General features: G+C 43.4%; 2 protein-coding genes across 4 annotated transcripts in view; one reads left to right on the top strand and one right to left on the bottom strand.

Annotated features, from left to right (window-relative positions):
• SERHL2 (serine hydrolase like 2) overlaps window positions 1-20918 on the top strand; it is a 1569464-nt gene that overhangs the window by 1006290 nt on the left and 542256 nt on the right. For all 3 annotated transcript variants that reach the window (XM_068240234.1, XM_068240233.1, XM_068240235.1), the window contains exon 8: window positions 18513-18613. In XM_068240234.1, the coding sequence (XP_068096335.1) occupies window positions 18513-18613 (101 nt within the window). The remainder of the gene's footprint in view (window positions 1-18512; window positions 18614-20918) is intronic.
• The window catches only part of LOC137521244 (uncharacterized), a 115641-nt gene that overhangs the window by 93386 nt on the left and 1337 nt on the right, over window positions 1-20918 (bottom strand). The window lies entirely within an intron of this gene.

The following is a 20918-nucleotide window of genomic DNA, read 5'->3' as shown; positions in this document are numbered from 1 at the left end:
ACACAGAATTATTGCCTTGTTCAGAAAATATTCCTATGAATTTGCCCTGTACCATGAATTGTTCAATTATTTCCAATGAAACTCAGCTCACAGAATCATTATGCTGTCCAGCAGGTGCTTCCATGGTTCTGCCCTGCAATAGGGACTGTTCAGTGATTCTGTCCAGTGAAGCTGAAATTACAGAGTCGTATGCTTCACTCAGTATTGCAGATGCTTCAAGATCTCGAGCAGAAGACTCAGAGGCTCTGCTTATTTCAGTAGGTGTTACAGTAATATTCACTTGTTTAGCAGCTGTTTTGGAATTACAGTCTGCTCTAGTAAAACTTGATGAATCCCTGCTTAGTGAAGCGGAAGCCATTGGAGCATTGTCCTTGTCAGCAAGCGTTTTAGATACCTTGCCCTGTACACAGTCTGATTTTGCTAATGATGTTGAGTCCCTCTCTGATATCACAGTAGCCAGGGAACTTCAGCCCTGTCCTCTGAATGTTTTAGAAGTATTGCCCTGTAACAGGGATAATTCTGACTCTCTGGAAAAAATAATAAATATTTCAGAATTTCAGTCTGGTTTAGTGAGTGTTCCTGAGATCCAGCCCTGTATCCTGGAAAATTTTGGTTCTCTGCCCAGTGTGGCAGAAGTTCCAAAGTCCCCTTCCGGTCCAGTGAGTTCCTCAGTTTTGCCTAGTTCAGTGGGGGTTGCTGCAGCCCTTCATGAGCTCCAATCCAGTGTATTAGATGAGTCTCTGTCTAGTCCAGAAGAAGCTATGGAAACCCTGTCTAGTTTGGTGCATACATCAGAAGAATTGGCCTGTATTGTAAATGCCCCTGAACATGATTTGTTAATAACCTTGCAAGAATCAGCGACATCGAAGTCTGATCCTGCATTCTTTAGTGAGAACCCAGTAACTGAAGTCTGGTCATGATGATTTTTTTTTTGCCCAGTCCTGGTTTCGGTCCTATCTTGACTGACTCTGAGGTTCACAGTTCCTTGACATGCCCAGAAGTTTCTCTTGTGCCAGTGTGCCCAGATGTGCTTTGTGTGCCAGAATGCCCAAGGGCGTCTAATGTGTTAGCATGCTCAGATGCTTCGCTAGTGGAGACATGTTCTGATATTGCCAGTTTGCCTGCATGCCCAGAGATGGTTCTGGTCCCTGAAAGCCCTGATCTTGATGTTTGTCCTTGTAACCCTGACTCTGGAATTGCCCTGGGTTCCATAGGGGTTCTTGATAGTTCTCCATGTGAGCCTAAGGGGCGTTCTAACCTCTTGGGACCTCTATGGAACTTCAAAGTGTTTTGGGAGATCTCTGAGGAAACTTTTCCTGGTACCTTGGACTGGTTCAACAGTGGGCATTGTGTTGGTAAGGACAGTTCCGGTGGGCATTGCAAAGGACAGTCCCTGGAAGGCGATGGGTATCGCTCAGAGTTTCGGGTTTTTTTTTCCTGGAAATCATGGTTCTGATGGGTATTACACTGAGGCTTGTAGTACTGATGGGCATGGTTCTGTAGGTTCTGGTCCTGATGGGTTCAGCCTTGTGGTGACTGATTCTGGAATTTGGTCTTGTCGGGCTGTCCCGGACGGCCATCATGAATTATCAGTCAGATTGTTTTACTGGGAATGTCAGTTTTGAAAGAAGTCTGGAAGCCGCCTTTAAGGGGGGGGGGGATACTGTCATGATCACTTCTGCAGCATGTACTGCAGTTTTACTGAAGACAAGCAGTTTTTGATTTCTTTGCCTGCGTTTGCTCACATAGTTTTGCGTGCGCTTACACTGAGCGTTGATTCCATCTGCAGTCGCTCTGAAGTTAATGACAGGTTAATATGCTTTTGTGAAAACAAACATTGTCTGTTGCAATGAAGCTGCAATTCCTTTCTTGCAGGCTGCATATCATTGTCTGCCCTTTCCTGTTGTCAGCCTGTGATTGATTACCATTCACCTGTGTGGGAATCTGCATGTCTGCTCCCATTGGATGACCTCAGTATAAAGGACTGCTTCCTGCAGTGCTCCATTGGCTATCATAGTCTCAGATTCAGTCTGTTACTCTGTCCGGCCCCCACCTCGTTCCTAGTCCGTGTGGACTGCGCTGACTCCTGCGAATGGGTCAGCGAGTCCTCCTAGTTCTGCTCTTGTTATCAGAAGTTGTTACTTTGCTTGTCTTGCGTCATATATCGGTTCATCGCCAATATATACGCATACTAGCATGTTTGTTATTTTCTTTGTATTCCTGTTACGTTAATACATCAGTGTCGCTGATATATACGTATTTGAACTGTTTATATCCTGTGTTCAATCAGTTAGTTTCCAGCACGTTTTGGTAGGTTGCGCGTATCGTGATCACCCGTGCTTAGCTAGTTCAGTCCTGTTCCTAGTCCTGCTCCAGTTCTTAGTCAGTGTTCCTGGCTTATGTCATATATCGGTTTATCGCCGATATATACATATGTCAGTTAGTCGTTTGTAGTTCATTGATAGCTGTAATCGTAATACGCTAGGAAATCATACCTAATGTATATTTGAGTGTATTACGTCTGTCTTCTTTGACTCTATTTCCCAACTATTCTGTCCTGTCCTTGTGAGGCACGCCACCGCTGCATTCGCATTGGCTGCCTCATTCCAGTCTGTCTTGGCTTGGACGTTTGCTGTCACTTAAGCAGTGACTAGTTAGCAAGCGTTCATTGTGTTACCTGTCCTGATCTTCTGAGTTCTGGTTTATGCGCTCTGCGCTACCTTGCGCTGAGCCACTATAGTGGAAGGATTGTTTGTGGCTGTTCGGATCTACGCCTGCTCTGTACGCCACATCTCCTGTTGAAGTCAGTCCTCTCCTCCACTAAACTGGGGATATCCTGGTTCCTTGTGCTAGCGTGTGTACCTCCTTCACGTCAGGATATACACTACGTGCTGACTGTGGGGGATATACCACCAAGCTTAACAATGGCTGCCTAATCTGGAATTTCCCTGAATCCCAGGCTCTGATTGGCTAAAACTTTGTGCGTCAAAGCTTTATCATGTTTTGATTACCTAAGTCATAATATTATTATTTAAAAAATTCCTTAATGACCTTATATTGTGGGAATTAACGTCATTTGGAGTGCTTGACATTTGATATAGGGTCATTTTTGACGCAGTTAATTAAAAATGGATGTCACCAGCCATCTTGTCTGCTGGATGCCCCAGACATTGAGACTAAACAATGTCATTCATGATGCATTTCTGATAAACTGTTCTCTGCTAATTATATAAAAAGGTGAACCGAGAGCCCAATATAGTGTAGTAAGTCAAGGCAATTGGTATGTTGAGAAAACAGTAAAATGTATACTCACAAACCAGGGTTAGCTTCAGGCAACCACTATATAAGCAGGTGAGGAGATTGACCTGTCCTCACTCAGGATTAAGAAGTCGCTCTCTGTAGACGTGAAAAAAGGGGTATCCCCCTCCACCAAGGGTGGATGTATAATGTATTATAAACTGAACAGAGGCGCCAAAAGGATAAAAACAATATTTAAAATATTTAAAATTGCTTAGGAGGCAGTGGTGGACTTACCTCCCTCAAGTAGACACAAGAAAGCTGTGTAATTCAACATAGGAAAATTTAATGGTACACTCCAAGGGTTTAGTAGCAGTAGGGTATTGTACCGTGTTAGCCATCAGTAAAAGCAAGAAGTTTTATATCAGGATGATACTATTTATTGGCTAACTAAAAAGGAATAAAAATAAGCAAGCTTTCGGCCTTGCAGCCTTCGTCTGGCTTATATCCTGTTAGTTTGCAAACTGGTGGTACAGACAGCTTATATACATGCAACATCAAAAGGGAAAACAGATATTTTTTCAAGCATAAATACATGTCATTAAGATGCCTTAATTCACACAGACCATCAACCTGGGGTTAGAGGTTGTAAGCTAAGATCAGGATCCTTGTTTACTCCCTGCTCACATACCTGGGAGTTGGACTGACACAGAGGTATCGTAAATTCTTAGTTCACAAGTTCAGCTATAATGGCTGTGAAAAGTTCAAATATCATCAGTCTCATACCAATATAGAAAGTTCATAGGCAAACGCAGGGGGGGATTACAGCTGCCCAGAATCTCCCCCTCAGACCAGGACTGAGGTTGAGTCACCAGAATACCAGAAGTTGAGACACCAGAATATCTGTAGGTATCCTGCAGCTCACAGCACCGCCCCCTTTCTTTCCGTGCTACAGTTGACTTTGGATGGAGCAGCAGCGTGTCTACAGGAGCATTGAGGAGCACAGAGTCAGGTATGAGCACAGCCCTGTGCCCTGCTGTGTAAATGCTTCACTTTCCCCTTCATTATCAATGTTGGCTGTCCTCATTATTATCTGTATACAAACTGCTCCTGATTGATCCCATTGTTGATCGGGAGCAGATCAGACATTTAGGAAATAATAGTCAGATACTGTCAGTCAGACAGAAAATTGAATTATGTGTACCCAGCATGATGTCCTACCATATTATTATACTGTACTGTGAGTGGCTGAGGGAGACCTTTTAGGAATCCCCCCCTTGAAAATCCTCGGTTTGCCCCTGAAGTTGTTGTCCTTATTCAAACCGTTCTGCACAGCTTTGAACCAATTTATAAATTTTGTTTCTGCTATTAATCGATCATTTGACGTTTTGAAGCCACCCTTCAGGGCAGTGACACGAAGATCATACATGCTGTGTCCGTTGGACCGAAATTGTGTAGCAACTGGGAGTCCAGATTTGGTATCTTTAATAGTGTGCCTGTGTCCATTCATACGTTTGCGCAGAGTTTGTCCAGTTTCTCCCACGTACATAACATTGGGGCATTTAGCACACATGATCAGATATACCAGATTGATGGAACCACAGGAAAATGTACCTTGTACTCTGTACTCCTGTTGTGAACCTGGTATCGTTACCCTGTCAGTGGAGTAAATGTGTCTGCAGGTCCCACATATTTTTTGTTGGCAGGATGATGTTCCGTTTTGTTGAGGCCTATTCAAAGAACTCCTGACAATCATCTGTTTAAGATTGTGTGGTTGCCGATATGACAAGAGTGGAGGTTTAGGGAATATCGTTCTCAGTCTGTGATCCTTGTGTAAAATGGGATGTAGTTCCTTAGCAATCCTCCTTAAGATTTCCAGGTGTGGGTTGTAGGTGACAACCAAAGGGACACGTTCCTCTTTCTGGTTTTGCTTATATTTCAGGGGTTCAGTCCTGGGGATGTTGCTGGCTTTCCTGATTTGGGCCTCAGCCATAGGAGGACTGTAACCTTGTTTAATGAAAGTGTTCTTAAGGCGATCCAGGTGCTTGTCTCTGTCAATCCTGTCAGAACAAATCCGGTTGTACCTTATTGCTTGGCTGTAAATTATAGCGTTCTTAATGTGCTTAGGATGAAAACTGTCATATCTTAGGTATGTGGGACGGTCTGTAGGTTTGCGATACACAGAGGTTTGTATGTTGTTACCCCTGATGTATATGGTGGTGTCCAGAAAGTTAATCTCTGTGTAAGAGTAGGTAAGTTTCAATTTGATTGTAGGATGGAAGGCATTGAAGTTCCTGTGGAACTGGAGAAGATCATCACTTGCGGACCAGATGATTAAAATATCATCAATGAAGCGGAAGTAGGCCATGGGTTTTATGCCACATGCATTGAGGTATTCCTCTTCGATTTTGGCCATGAAGAGATTTGCATACTGTGGTGCGAATCGCGAACCCATTGCCACGCCCATCTGCTGTAAATAGAGGTCCTGTCCAAAAGTGTTTAGTACAGCGCATTTCGCAGGTCTACACCCGCTTCATCAGGCAGTAAAAAGTAGGAGCACACAGCAGCGTAATGTCAGAGTCACACCTGGCTTCACTATAGTATGAAACCCTACAGGCCACATACATGCTCAGTACAGACAGGTGGAAAAGCCATTATGATTCAATCGTAGTGAAAGAATCTGTCAGTAACAATTGATGCATATATGGCCAGCTTTAGGTTAGGATAACCAATAAGACTGGAGATAGGAGAGAGAAGGCGAAGCAGTTGGTTAGAAACTAGGAGCTCCATAGCAGCAATAATATGCTGCGCGGGTGTGTAAGGTAATTTGGGGCTCCGGTGATCGACCTTGATTTACCTCTCCCTCCGAGTTGCGATGAGTTGGAGGGGGAATAGTATTTAACGCCACTGGGGAGTTTCATCATTCGGCTCACCCTGCTCCGAACTCACCAGCAGCGTACTATTACTTATGTGGAGGAACAGTGAGGAGAGAGGGGAGAAAAGCTGAGAGGGAAGAAGATATTTGCCTCATCAGGATTACACTTTTATTTAGATTTCCTGTATGACAAGAAGACACAGACACCCAGCACTAGGGTAAGGGGGAATTAAAGGTAAATGAAGGAGGGCTGGTGCACACCAAGTGTTTCTGAGCATTTTTCAAATTGACAATGATTTGAAAAGCGCTTGGCTAATGTTACTCTATGAGGGTGTCCCCACAGCAGCATTGTGAATTTTCCAATATCGTAAACACGCTGCATGTAGCATTTTTGGGGGGGAGCGATTAATTCACAAATCGCTCCGAAAATTGCTTCACAAAATCGCACTCGCAGATTGCTAGTGATTGCTATTGCAATTTTGGCAAGCACTAGCCCAGAGAGAGGAGTGGAGAGACTGAGAATAGCTTGACATGGAGCAGAGAGGTTATGTGTATTCCAGTTCCACATCACACAGAGGCTACTTGCCTGTAATATGACTTCTGTTCCTGCAAGTCTCTCACACAAGCTACCAGCACCCCTTCTGGACTCTAGGGACTGTCAAAAACTTTTCAAACTGTTTAACACCTTATCCACACATGCAGTCATTATAACGATGAGGAGACACCAGACAAATGTTTTCCCATAGACCCTAATGCTGGGTACACACTATGAGATTTTCTGGTCGATTATTTACAACATGTCCGATTTGCTTTTCAATCGATTTCCGAGAATTTTTCGATCGATTTCCATGCACTTTAATAGGAAATCGATCGGAAAGATGCTCGGAAAAACGATCGGAAAGCAAATCGAACATATTGGAAATAATCGATCTGACAGTAAATCGACCAGAAAATCTCATAGTGTGTACCCAGCATTAGGCAAGCTCTGCTCTGCATCATGCTGTGTATATTTACCAGCTTGCCCCTCCTCTAATTGCTCTGTAATTGCACTTTTATCAGCCAGGCTAGTACTTTACATTGTCTTATACAAAAACAAACCTGAATTCAACAGGCACTGGACTGGCCCTAAATCAATTTTCCCTTTGATCTCCCTACAACCAGCAGAAACTTACTTTTCATCTCCCCAGAGCTTACCACCTGGCCAGAGGCAAAGTTCCACAAGTGGTACGCGTACCATAGGTTGAAAAGCACTGCTGTAGAGCATTGGTCTCATAGCCCATAGGTCAATAGGCAGGCTGCAAGGCAGGCTGCAAGAGTGATATTGTAAACAAAAGTCAGACCAAAATTTGTTGGTTATTGCACTTAAATGGTGTCAGTGAATTGCTAATGTTTAAGCGTATTGCTAATGTTCAAGCATGAGGAAACTTTGCCTGAAAAAATTATTTCACAAGAACAAGAATAAAACTAAATATAAAACAAGAATAAAACTAATAACCAACAGAGCCGGGACCCTAACTTAGAAACAGTAGATGTCCCTATAGTTCATTCAGGTTTGATATCAAAATCCAAGTTCCATCCTACACATGAAACCAGCATAGCTATGAGTGTCAGGAACCGGCCCGCGGCACGCCTGCGTATACGGTTCCCGACTGCGGGTTTGACCAGATTAAGCGGGGAGCAGCCTTATTCGAGCTAAAACAAGGCTGGTACCCCTCAGAACACCTCTCACTGCCACCACTAGTGGTTCGCTAGACACTTTCAATCTGCTGTCGAGTCCTCAGCGCGCAATCCACGTTTTCGTATTCGGGTCAGCTTTGCGCTTAGGCCGAATACGGGAACGCCACGCATCCACACACACACACAGTTGCAATCTTACACTGTAGTGAAGCAAAAAAAAACACTAACAGTCGTTCCGAACGATACTGTTAGCCACTCTGCTGTCGCTACTCACACTGGCGTTTTTCGTACGTTGGGTCAGCTGCACGCTTTAGACCAACGTATGACAAACGCCCCCACACACAATGCAATTACAATTTCATATGGTAGTGTTGCTCAAGCGTACAATTAGGCATGAAACTTATACACGGTTACACTTCAGTCTCTTCTAGGCTATGAGTGTTATTTTAGCACAGCAGAAGTCAAGCTTATTAAATAACGATTTAATATTCCATAAAAACGAGGAACAATGCAGAACTTAATATATACAAAAGATGTACAAAAATAAAAAAGTTACAAAGATAAATGTTACAAAAATAAGAGGTTACAAGGATACACACCAAGCAATTTTGGAGATTTATGGAGAAAGGCTACCCTCAAGAGCTGGTAGAGGAAGCTAAACTACACGCAATAGAGAAGAACTACTGGTTACCAAAGATAGAGAATGTGTAAACCAAGAGGATTCCCCTAGTTTCATAGTACAATTTTCTTCCCATAGTTCAGTATTGAGGAGAGTAGTAAATAAACATTGGAATATCCTGAGAGAGGATAACATCTTGGCACAGATTCTACCAGAACATCCAAAAGTAATCTATAGGAAAGTGCCTAAGTTAGGGTTATTTATAGCTCCTTCTGTGACCAATCCAGTAAAAACTAAAGAGAGAGGAGTGTTCAGGAATTGTTGATACTGCATTCTGTATAAAAAAACTAACAGCCAGGTTTCTTTAGCCTAGGAGAGTATATAATCGAGCACTGGTATGACTTTCAAGATCCAAGGGAACATGTCCTGCAATACAGCAGGCATAATATACACATTGACGTGTCTCTGTAAAAAGCACTATGTGGGGAGAACCAAGAGACCACTGAAGGAACGCCTACGCGAGCACTGTATCAACATCAAGAAAGGTTTCAAAGGGCATCCACTATCTTTGCATTACAGAGAATTCCACGCTAATTCTGTAATAATCCAAACACTGGAGAGGGGGAGATTATATATCACAACTATCAAGGATGGAGACATTCTGGATTTATCAACTTGATTGCCTAGCACCAACAGGGTTAAACCATGACTTGGAGATATATGCCTTCAACTAAAGGATCTAAGATCAATAAGTGAGAAGAAACTGTAAAAAAACTTTAAGATTTCCGAGAAATTTGAAACATTCAAATGCTTCACTAGAATGTTTCACTGAACAAAATTAGCCATTTTTGAAAAATACCCTTGATAAAAAAATGATCCTAAAGAACGTCAGATAGGTGCTAAATAAAATTGTGGCAAAATTGTGATAATATTTACTACTGAGTTCAAGATTTTGCAAGGGGGACTTTGATCTGTATGATGCTTATACTTTATACTTAATTTAACATCAACTATGCATGGAATATACATATATTTTCTATATATTTTCTTTATTCTGGAAAAATACAAAATCATGCTTCACTGGTATACTTCACTACCTATTGATTACCTGCAGGCGGAAGTAAAGACTTAAAATCTAGATGAAAATAATTGATTATCACCTATAAGCTCATATAATGTTACTGAATGGGACTTTAGATGCAAATTGCATGATTTCAGTTGCATGTCTGTGTTCCAATATAAATGAAACTAAAACCTTCAAATGGAACTAAAACCTTTATATGGAAAGCACAGTCATATGGGTTGCAACATTTATCGTTATCCCAATCAAAATCAACCATTTGCCATAAGTCTATTCCATTATAAGAATAAGTCTTATAAGAATAAGTCTAGTTTTATATTATTATAATTATAATTAAAGCTATATTAAACTATAGTTATGCTGCTGACTATATTTTATATTATTTATGGTTCTTTATTAATTAAAATAAGGTTTATTTGCTGGCATAAATGTTGTATGAAATCACTGAGGGAGTGAATGGGGCACTAATAAAGCCTCCTCAGATCACTCATGCATAACAATGCACTAAGCTTGTCATCATAGGAGGACCAATAATACCAACATGTTATATGCAAATAGACTATACCCTCTGAGATTGAACGACATGGTAGTTCCACCACCCCCTGTGATCCAGCTCTGACGACGGAAGCTGTTTAGCTTCTGAAACGCGTAAGCAATTGGCAGAGAGGAGTGACGTCACCACCAATCTGATTCCAGGGCCGGACTTTCTGTTTCTGACGTGGAACACAGAAACCTGCGTTCCAGGACTGGGTCTGCTGACCCAGCGCTTGAATCCACCACTACCAGCAGTGCACAGACTCTTCTGCTCAGCCACCGGCCGGGGCTACCGGGATCAAGTGGTCCTGGAGGATCCCACGGGCGAAAGACTTTAGCTTAAAGTGGACCCAAATTAAAAATACAAGATTTCAGAAATAAAATCTATTTTCTAAATTATAATAATAAATAGCAGCCTTTTTTCAGCTGCATGATGACAAATATAAAATATTTTACATTTATTGGAGGAACCCCTCCCTTGCTTTCAAATTGCCGGGATTTTTCCGGCAAACTGATAGAGTAGATGGTGTCCGGCAATGGAGGAATTGCTAATGGCTGCCCCCAGTATAACCCTAGCTATGAAAAGAGAAGGGGGAAAAGCATGCACTGAAATGCTCATAGGTTTGAAGGAGGGTTTATTTATCTTTGTATGTGTCAGAGTGGTGCAACTAAATATTTTTAATTAAAAAAATGTTTGGTTTGGGTCCACTTTAAGCCAGCGGTAAGCTTCTTACATTTATACGCTTGAACAATTAGCAATAAGCTTGAACATTAGCAGTTCGCTGACACCATTTAGGTGCAATAACCAACTAATTAAACATTACATTTTGATCTGACTTTTTGTTACAATTTCACTCTTGAAGCCTGCCTATTGACACAAACTGGTGTCTTATGGCTGGAATACACTGGACGATCGGTGGCTCGATTAGCCGCCGGACCGACCCCAGCCGCGTCCCCGCTTATCCACGCGTGCGCTCGGATCGATTATCGCTCGTCCCCGCCTGGCGCTTCCTTATCAGCGCTGGATTCCCTGCCATTGTCCGCCGGCAAGGATCGAGCGGGCGAGGCTCGAGCGGGCAAGGGTCGAGCGGCATGATCGAGCCAACTGAATATTATCAGCTGGCCGGATCAGCTGGTCGATACACGGTACAGAAACGTACCGTGCATCCCCAGCATTATGGGCTATGAGACCAGTACTCTACAGCATCTAACGTATTTGTCAGTGGGGAACTTTGTTTACTCTACACGTTGCGGTTTACAGCCCCTGTTGACTGTGCTGCAGAATAGCTGTGTGTGGATGATTGCTGGTGTGAAAGAAGCATGATCCTGTGACATTTTATTTTTTGTCTATTGCTTAATGTTATTTTATCTGCTCATTTTTCTTGCATCTGCATAATTAAATTTAAAATAAATACTCTTGACATTTTAAATGGTTGTATTAATCCATTAGCGCACCCTATAACAATCATATTTTTCAACCTTGGTTGAAGAATGAGTTGCCCGCTTGTCCTGACGTAATCTTTAAGAAATCTAGGTAGATTAAAAATAAGCTAGCGCCCAGCAATATTGGTAACCAGCCAATCGAGAGACCAACTTTCTTTCCCCAGTTAGCCGGTAATTTTAAATGTAATAAAAAACGGTGTGGGTGCTGTAAATGTATTCAGCATCGAGTGGCAGAGGTCTTAGATGGGAATGGAGAGGTTGTAAGGGTCAAAGATGTCATTAACTGTGGTTCTGCCTTTGTGGTATATCTGCTCACTTGTGGTTGTCGGAATAAAAACTATGTGGGCAGAACCACAAGGCCCTTACGACAAAGATTGGGGGAACATAGGAGGAAAATAGAGGACGGCTGTACTAAACATACGGTCCCTAAGCATTTCCAGGAAGTCCATGAAGGTAAGGTAGATAGTCTTAGGATAATGGGAGTAGAGATGATCTCAAGGGATCTCAATAGGGGGGTGAGGTTTAAGAGATTATGTGAGCGGGAATCCTTTTGGATCTTCAGATTCAATTCCCTAACCCCAGTAGGACTAAATGAAGGGCTTGAAGTGGCCACTTACATCTAAAAATTTCATCTATTAAACAGCCCCACCCATATTTTCCTAGGTTGCCTACTCACACATTTTCCCCTCCCCAAAATCTTTTTCCCATTTCCTTCTTCCCCCCCCTCCCAAACTTCCCCCCCCTCCCCCTTCCCTACCCCTTTCCACCCTTCCCCCCCCCCCGTCAGTTGCCCCATGCATCGGTTATAGAACCCATCCAAGATTTTTGGGAAAGGTTACCCTTGATCCATCAACCACAAGGAGCCAGCCCTTTATCATGAGGATTTATAAGTTTATGAAAGGGTGTGGATGTGTATGCAATTTTATATTACTGATAGTATTTACCATCAATTATCTTATACAGGTTTATTAGTTTTGATCATCTGTATGTGTTAATTTTCATATGGCATTAATAAGCCTGGTGACTCCTTTTATATCATATCATAATACATTTTTGCAAATTTGTATATGGAGATATGCATATGTACGAATTAATGTTATACGAGGAGGAGTGATTTATGAATAAGGGAAAAAATATTAGGGGATGCTGCCCGTCGTTTCCTCTTGGATGTTTATCCGTATATATATATAATATATTTTTATTTTTAGTATATTTTTATATTTAGATGTTTTAATATAAGTGCTTCCACCTGGTTAATTTATGAATTTATTTTATGCACTTGTTTCTCTTTTAATGTAGATCAGTACGTGACATATCAACTGTCACGGCTGTGAGAGGCGCCGCTTGTGCGTGCGCATCTCTCTGTTTACATAATTTTTGTTCTAGCAGGGCTGCCGTATGGTAAGGCGTCTGTTGCTAAGGAACCAAGCGTATACTAATACGCGTCCCTTGCGCCATTGCATCATCTGACGAAGGCGTGGAACGCCGAAACGCGTCATGACGCAATAGGCGCAAGGCAGCTGCCATCAGCTTCTCCGTGTTCTCTGATCCGCCGCCGCTTGAGACCGATCGGTTCCCCCGCTACTGGCCATAGTGAGGAGAAGCATAGGACGGAATTAACATCCAGAGGACGTGGGGATCTGCCTCTTCAGTGTGATAAGTGCACTTTTCTATTTTTACACTGTACGTGTGATTTTACTTGCTCAAAGGAAGCATATTAAAGGTTAATGCACCAGAGAGCGCTTCTTTTGTCTTCCTCTTTCCCACTGTCTTTTACAGCCTCTTACTGGTTCCCAAGTAAGATAGGAGCTGCACTCTGGGGAAGCTTGACGTATCTGTGTGAGAAGAGTTCTGGAGTGGAGCGCAGTGGACTTATTTTGGTTTTCATATTTTTCAACCTATCTGTGGTGAAGGGGAATCACCAATTTAGGCTAGCTGCCAACAAAGATTTTTCACCTCCAGCGCAATACTGTACCCAATTGCCTCCCCAATCTATACCTAACACTCAGCAATGCACCAAAGAGACAGAGACAGCCACTACAATTGCTAGTGCTAAAGTCTGTACTGCAGGACTAGAAAGTAGATCCGGTTTTCCTTAAATACAAAACAACATGCTCAGAACTTGAAACTGTCAAAATTCATGTACCTTGAGTAGAGAAGAAGTAAGTTTGGCACTTGCAGCAATGTATCCTTTTAAAAAAAAGCTTTAATATTCCAGGCTTACATGTAAATAAATATACACCCATGTGCACATATCCATTCTCCAGGTCAGGGCCGGGCCGAGGCATAGGCTGGAGAGGCTCCAGCCTCAGGGCGCAGTGTAGGAGGGGGCGCAGAATTCATTCAGCTGTCATTCCTAATTGTGTTTGAAGCAGAAAGAAATAAGAAAAGGGGATACATGGCAGTGACTGCAAGCCAGATAACTAGAGATTAAGGTGTTGGGGAGGATGTGGGCCCTGTGGCGCCTCTTAGTCTAATAGCAATCAGTGTGTGATGGCTGGGGTGGCAGGGATGGAGGGGCACACTTTGGTGTCTCAGCCTTGGGTGCTGGAGGACCTTGTCCCGGCTCTGCTCCAGGTCCTACCCAATCTCTAGAGGCAGCTGTGGGGCGACACTAATGGGTGCCACCATAGGCACCCATGTAAAATTTTGTTAATAGCAGCTATAACAGTCACAAACATTGCATCGGGGGTACTGATCTTCAGGGACCTTATGATTCCTTGCACCAATCATTGCCTGGGGGGACATGATCCCTTGGACCAATCACTGCAGCCACAAGAATCAAGGAATCACATGATCCCTTTGCCCAATCAGTGGTGCAGGTCTGGGGTCACATGCACGTGTGCCCACAGTCATGTGCGTGTGCACATGCATTTACAGGAATTAACTACTTCCTGTATGGCGGCGCTATTCAATAATTGCTGTTACACTTGTAACAGTGATCATTGCGACTTCGGGGGCCGCCGATCGGGTAGAGGTGTCACATGGTCCCTTGCTCCGATCAGTAGTGCGGTGGGTGTGGGCGTAGGGGCATGCACGCGCGCGGCCGGTTTAAAATTGGACATAGCTCCTACGTCCAGAAGGCTTACGTTATTAAGTACCCCTCCTGAGTTGGTGCCTTGAAGTCTAGGGTGTACCTACATGTTTTAACATAATTTTGAATTACAATCGAAAATGAGTTTGCGACCACTCACAGTTTAACCATGACAGATAGGCTATATTAACGAGAAAGCTATTTCATTGTGTTTATTTTCAAGATCAGCGTGGGATGGCTTGACTGTGGTATGGCTGGGTGAAATTTGTAGATTGCTATATTCTTGCAAGTTGGAACACTAGTAACATACCAACCTTTGTAGAATTTGGAAAAGCTGGGGGGCCATGACAGTCTCCTAGTCACAAAGTGAGAAAATTGTATCCTGTTGTGTCTTGTTTCTCCTAAAAGGACAACTGAAGTGATAAGAATATGGTTGATGTCATATTTATTTCCTTTTAAACAATACCAGTTGCCTGGCAGTCCTGCTGGTTTATTTGGTAGTAAACAAAAGCACCCAGATACAGCGCTCATATATAATTGATAAATGAATTTTAGCATAAATATGCTCATATAAAGTGAATCAATGAATTCGCTACTAAAAATGAAGCTAGCAAGCAGTGTCATACACCAAACGCAGTCCGTTAATTAACAGTCCCAGGTGGAGCGCTATTCCATGATGCGTGCACCATCAAACAAATCACAGATAGTAAGTAGGTGAGTGCTTCAGGTAGTGCTTGTTCTATATTTCACAGTCCACACAGTGGGTGTCCCCCCTTTTAGTAAGGACTCGCCAGATGTTGCGGCCTTTAGGGCCCGTGCACGCTTCTGGGGTACTGGCCATCCCACAGCCTCTCTGGCAATCTACTCCCATCACCTCCGTGGCTGTGTACAATAAAAGAAACTCCTCATCATGGGCGTCCGCAGAAAATTTTTCAGGGGGGGTGGGGAAGGCGGGGCAGAAGTGGTGCGGCTACGCGTGCCACGCTCCAAAATGGGTGTGGCCATGGACCAGAATGTGGGTGTGGCCACGGGTGGAGACAAATTTACATGAACTTAGCAATGTGGGACACTAGATTAGGACAGTGGTGGCGTACCTTTTGGAGGCCAAGTGCCCAAACTGCAACCCAAAAGTCAATTATCTATCTATCTATCTATCTATCTATCTATCTATCTATCGCAAAGTGGCAACAGCAATTTAAACTAAATACAAACGTTTTAACTCATACATGAACATTATAGAAAATCCAATTTGAAAATAAACTGCAAAGATAAACAATTTCATCCATCCTACTCCTGAAAATGTTTTCTTTTTTTAGAACCTCCCAGTTTTATATTCTGTTTTAAAAAGCTAAAAAGGTAGGTTTAATGCTATTGTCTCATATGATGATGATTCAGCTTTTCCCATAGTCTCGCAGTTAGCAATCATGTGACCCCTAACAAGACAAATTCAGCAATCATGAGGCCCCCATCAAGACAAATTCAGCAATCATGAGGCCCCCAACAAGACACATTCAGCAATCAAGAGGCCCCCAACAAGACAAATTCAGCAATCATGAGGCCCCCAACAAATCATGAGGCCCCCAACAAGACAAATTCAGCAATCATGAGGCCCCCAATAAGACAAATTCAGCAGTCATGAGGCACATATATAGACAGCATTTCACATAAATAGGCAGAATGCCCCCTTAATATGGTAGACACCTCTCACCTGGCTTCTCAATTCTCCTCTACTGGCTGCTGTGCCTGGCTGGCCTGGCAATACTGTTTTTGGCTGGATTGGGGATGATGTGTGGGCTGAAAGGCCTTGCGGTGATGCTGTGGTCGGGCTGGCGGTGATGCTGTTGCCGGGCTGGCTGGCGGTGATGCTGTGGCTGGGATTGGCTGGGAGTAATGCTGTGACCTGGCTGGCGATGATGCTGGGCTGTGCTTGGCTGGATGAAGTAAATGCTGGCCTGACTGGTGGTGATGCGGTGGCCTTTTTGACAGTAATTCTGGGCTAGTTGGCTGGTGGTGATGCTGTGCTGGTTGGCCTGGATAGTTTAGGTAGTGCCAGGAGCCCCCCAGTTTAGGTAGTGCCAGGAGCCCCCCAGTTTAGGTAGCACCAGGAGCCCCCCAGTTTAGGAAGTGACAGGTGCCCCCCAGGTTAGGAAGTGACAGGTGCCCCCCAGGTTAGGTAGTGACAGGTGCCCTCCAGGTTTGGTAGTGAGAGGGACCCTCAGTTAGGTAGTGACAGGTGCCCCTTAGGTTAGGTAGTGACAGGGACCCTCAGTTAGGTAGTGACAGGTGCCCCCCAGGTTAGTTAGTGACAGGTGCCCCCAAGGTTAGGTAGTGACTGTGACCCTCAGTTAGGTAGTGACAGGTGCCCCCCAGGTTAGGTAGTGACAGGGACCCCAGGTTAGGTAGCAACAGGGACCCCCAGGTTAGGTAACGACAGGGACCTCCAGGTTAGGTAGTGACAGGGACCCCCAGGTTAGGTAGTGACAGGGACCCCAAGGTTAGATAGTGACAGGCGCCCCAGGTTAGGTAGCGACAGGGACCCCCAGGTTAGGAAGTGACAGGGACCCCCAGGTTAGGAAGTGACAGGGACCCCCATTTAGGTAGTGACAGGGACCCCCAGGTTAGGAAGTGACAGGGACCCCCAGTTTAGGTAGTGACAGGGTCCCCCAGGTTAGGAAGTGACAGGCGCCCCCAGGTTAGGAAGTGACAGGGACCCCCCGTTTAGGTAGTGACAGGCATCCCCCAGGTTAGGAAGTGACAGGCGTCCCCCTCACCTTGCAGCATCAGACCTCGATCAGTGGGTAACCCAACCAGTTAGAGCGGGCACACGGACGCACCACGCTCTATATGCGGAAGTGATGTCACTACCACATATCAGTGCGGTGTGCTAGGTCCTAGCGCCCGCACTATTGGTCGCCGCCTGATCGAGGTCTGACGCTGGGACGGAAGGGGGAAGGGGCAGTGGCCAGGGGGGGCCGTGCTCCTCATCCCGTAAAAGCGCACGATTTATTTATAAAAAATATATATTAAAAAGCCGTAATACAAATGTTAAAGCATACCAGTCCAGCATCTCCCATCCTATTACATGTACAGTAACGTGCTAAACACGCATGCACAGGGATACAGTACGATAACAGTACGGCCGCGTCTGACCTACTTTCCACTCTGTGACGTCATACCGGAACTCTGCCCAGGGCGTCAGAGTGGAACGTAGGTCGGCCGTGGCTGTACTGTTACCACAGGAGTTTTTGATACTAGCAGGCGACCGCACTTTGCGGTGTAAAGCTAGACCAGGCCATTGGTGGCTATCCGCATATGTTGGCTAAGTGCAGGTTTGCCCAGTGCAATCTGTGTGCACGCGTGTTTAGCACGTTACTGTACATGTAATAGGACCGAATATGCTGGTATGCTTTAACATTTGTAATACGGCTCTTTAATATATATTTTTTATGAATAAATCTTACGCTTTTACACGATGGAGTTTCTTTTATTGTACACAGCCATGGAGGTGATGGGAGTGGATTGCCAGAGAGGCTGTTGGGTGGTCAATACCCCAGAAGCGTACACGGGTCATAAAGGCCGCAACATCTGGTGAGTCCTTACGAAAAGGGGGGACACCCACTGTGTAGACTGTGATATATAGAGCAAACACTGCCTGAAGCGCTCACCTACTTACTATCTGTCATCTGCTGCTTTATTTGTCTGTAGTAGTGTCTGAATGACACCAGAAACAAGCATGTAGCTAATGTTGTCAGATCTGACAAAAATGTCAGAAACAATTGATCTGCTGCATGCTTGATCTGGGTCTATGGCTAAAAATACAAAGGCAGAAGATCAGCAGGAGCGCCAAGCAATACATTTCAAGAGTCAATACATTTGGTAGTCATTATATCCCTCTCACTTCAGTTGTCCTTTTAATGGTTCAGGTACCTGTTATTATGTTGCATTAAATTAATATATTTGAGCATGTGTAAAAGTATATGAGACAGGCACTGAATTCAATCACCCTTCACAGGATTTACTAATGAGTCACCTGAAAAGGGCCATCCTCCACTATTCTCGTCTCAACGATGCAAATACAGCAAAAGTTTACACACCAGAAGGAGCGCTGCAGAGGTCAGTCACATATTTCTAAGTAAATACAATATTTGTTTCTGTATGCCCTTGTACGTAAAGATAATTTTTTTAATATGTGTATATATACTGTATATGTGTATATATATATATATATATATATATATATATATATATATATATATATATATATATATATGTATATATATATATATAATCACAGTCTGCTTAAACTAATACCACACAGACAATTAAACGTTTCCATGCTTAGTGGCTGGAAAGTGTACTGGTTAAGGGCTGGTTAAGGGCTCTGCCTTTGACATGGGAGACCAGGGTTCGAATCCTGGCTAGGTCAAGTACCTATTCAGTAAGGAGTTCAAAGCAAGACTCCCTAACACTGCAGGGTGGCCTCTTGAGCGCATCCCAGTGGCTGCAGCTCTTGAGCGCTTTGAGTCCGACAGGAGAAAAGCGCTATATAAATGTTCAGATTATTGTGCTTTTATTGAACACACCATGTAAACATTCAGGGCTCGTTCACATTGCGTTCTGTTCGCGTTAGCGTTTGGCTTTTTTTGGCGCATTTTTTTTATCCCGGCTCTTGGGTGGGCGGTGTGTTTTTAGGCTCGCGTTTTGTAAGCGTTTTGGGGGGTGTTTTGCATTTTTTAAGGCATATTTTGGCTGAATTTAAAAAGCCCTTGCTCTAAATAATTGAAATTAACATAATAAAATATTGAATACATGTAATGGGCAGGATATATAAGGGGAGTATTACCTGCAATGCTCTGTGGGTTCTAGAGAGGAGTATAGCGATGGAGGATGAGTTGGCTGTGCTTTTGTGTGCTGTTGGTTTCATGAGGAGAAGGTCCTGGCCTCGTCGGTACTGGGTTCATGAATATTAGCAAAGATTGGAAGGGTCAATTTCAGTCCATTTACCAGGATTTGTGTGCTGACCCAGAGAAATTCTTTGCATACACCAGGATGATTATAGCCAGGTGAGTTACAATGTTTATTTTCCATGTATTTCTCTAATACCATGTGTAAGGTATATATTGACCCTTCAAAGCCATTTTACCTTCATATATGTGGTTTTACTAAAATGTTACCAGATCTGACCCCAATGTCCTTAGCAACAGCTATAGGCAAAACACTTTGCGCCCATTATACTCAAACTTCTACGAATGTGTAAGCCACAATGAGCAACCTCTTCAACAATGCATCAACCTGCAATAGTTTATCTTATCTGTGAACAAAGAGAAGACATGTTTGTTTGTTTGTTTTTTTATTTTAGCAATTAGTGGGCCATTTTGTTTTGTTTTAAAGGCTGCCATTTTTTAACATGTAACAAAAATGTTCACAGTATGCACTGTTATATTTGTACATTCCAAATGACAGTGGTACAATTCACAAATTAAAACTTTTTCTTTAATCTAAACAGCTTTGATTATCTCGTGAAGAAATTGTGACCCATATTTCTAAGGTCAACTACAGTGTTCATGCAGCCTATATGTCCTACCCAGAGACTTGTCATAACACTGTACAGTGTAATGTAAAACAATTACCACTTTCTGGTTAAAGTTAAAAAATAACAGTCAAATCTTTTCCACATATAATGTAAACAATAACAATAAACCTTCATAACTCTTAGCTAAATGGAAGGAGGCCACATTCAATTTTGTCAACAAACAATAATGGTGAGATGCAGTGTGTCTCACTGTCAGGTAAATGTTGCTGTGGCTTGTTGTGACCACTACCTTGACCACTTAGGTCTGTATAGACCGGTGTGTCAGGAGAGGGTTCTTGTGTACTTGATGGTCTTTGAGGCATAGGTGGTGGGATGGGTGGATAGTAGGGGTGTGCAGACCTATGAGCATAAGGTTGCATACTTGGCAATGAGTAAAGGTGAAGCTCATATACAGGTTAACCATAATAAGGTGGCTGTACTGGGTGCCTGTATGGATCATGAAGTTGACCCATATGAGTATGGCCATAATATGATGTGTCTTGGGTTCCATTAGCTGGTTCTGGTGTGATATATTTGTTGACAACGTCAATGACACCGCGTTTGGCTAACAACAATTTTTCTTCAGGGATTTTTTTTTAACCTCCTTGGCGGTTAATTTTTTTTGCCTAATTGGCAAAAATCCTTTTTTTTTTAATTTTTTTTTTTGTTTCATGTAAAGCTACCAGAGTGGTAGCTACATGAAACACCACTAGAGGGCGCATGTGTCCCTCTAGTGCGATCGTCGCCGGCATCTATAGCAAACAGGGGAACGCGTATATAACGCTTTTCCCTGTTTGGCTTCTCCTGTCGCCATGGCGATGATCGGGATGACGTCATGGACACCCG

The sequence above is a fragment of the Hyperolius riggenbachi genome, chromosome 6 (assembly GCF_040937935.1).
Source record: "Hyperolius riggenbachi isolate aHypRig1 chromosome 6, aHypRig1.pri, whole genome shotgun sequence".
Lineage (NCBI taxonomy): Eukaryota > Metazoa > Chordata > Amphibia > Anura > Hyperoliidae > Hyperolius > Hyperolius riggenbachi.
Note: the sequence above shows the minus strand (reverse complement) of the source record. Positions and strands in the feature narration are given on the sequence as shown.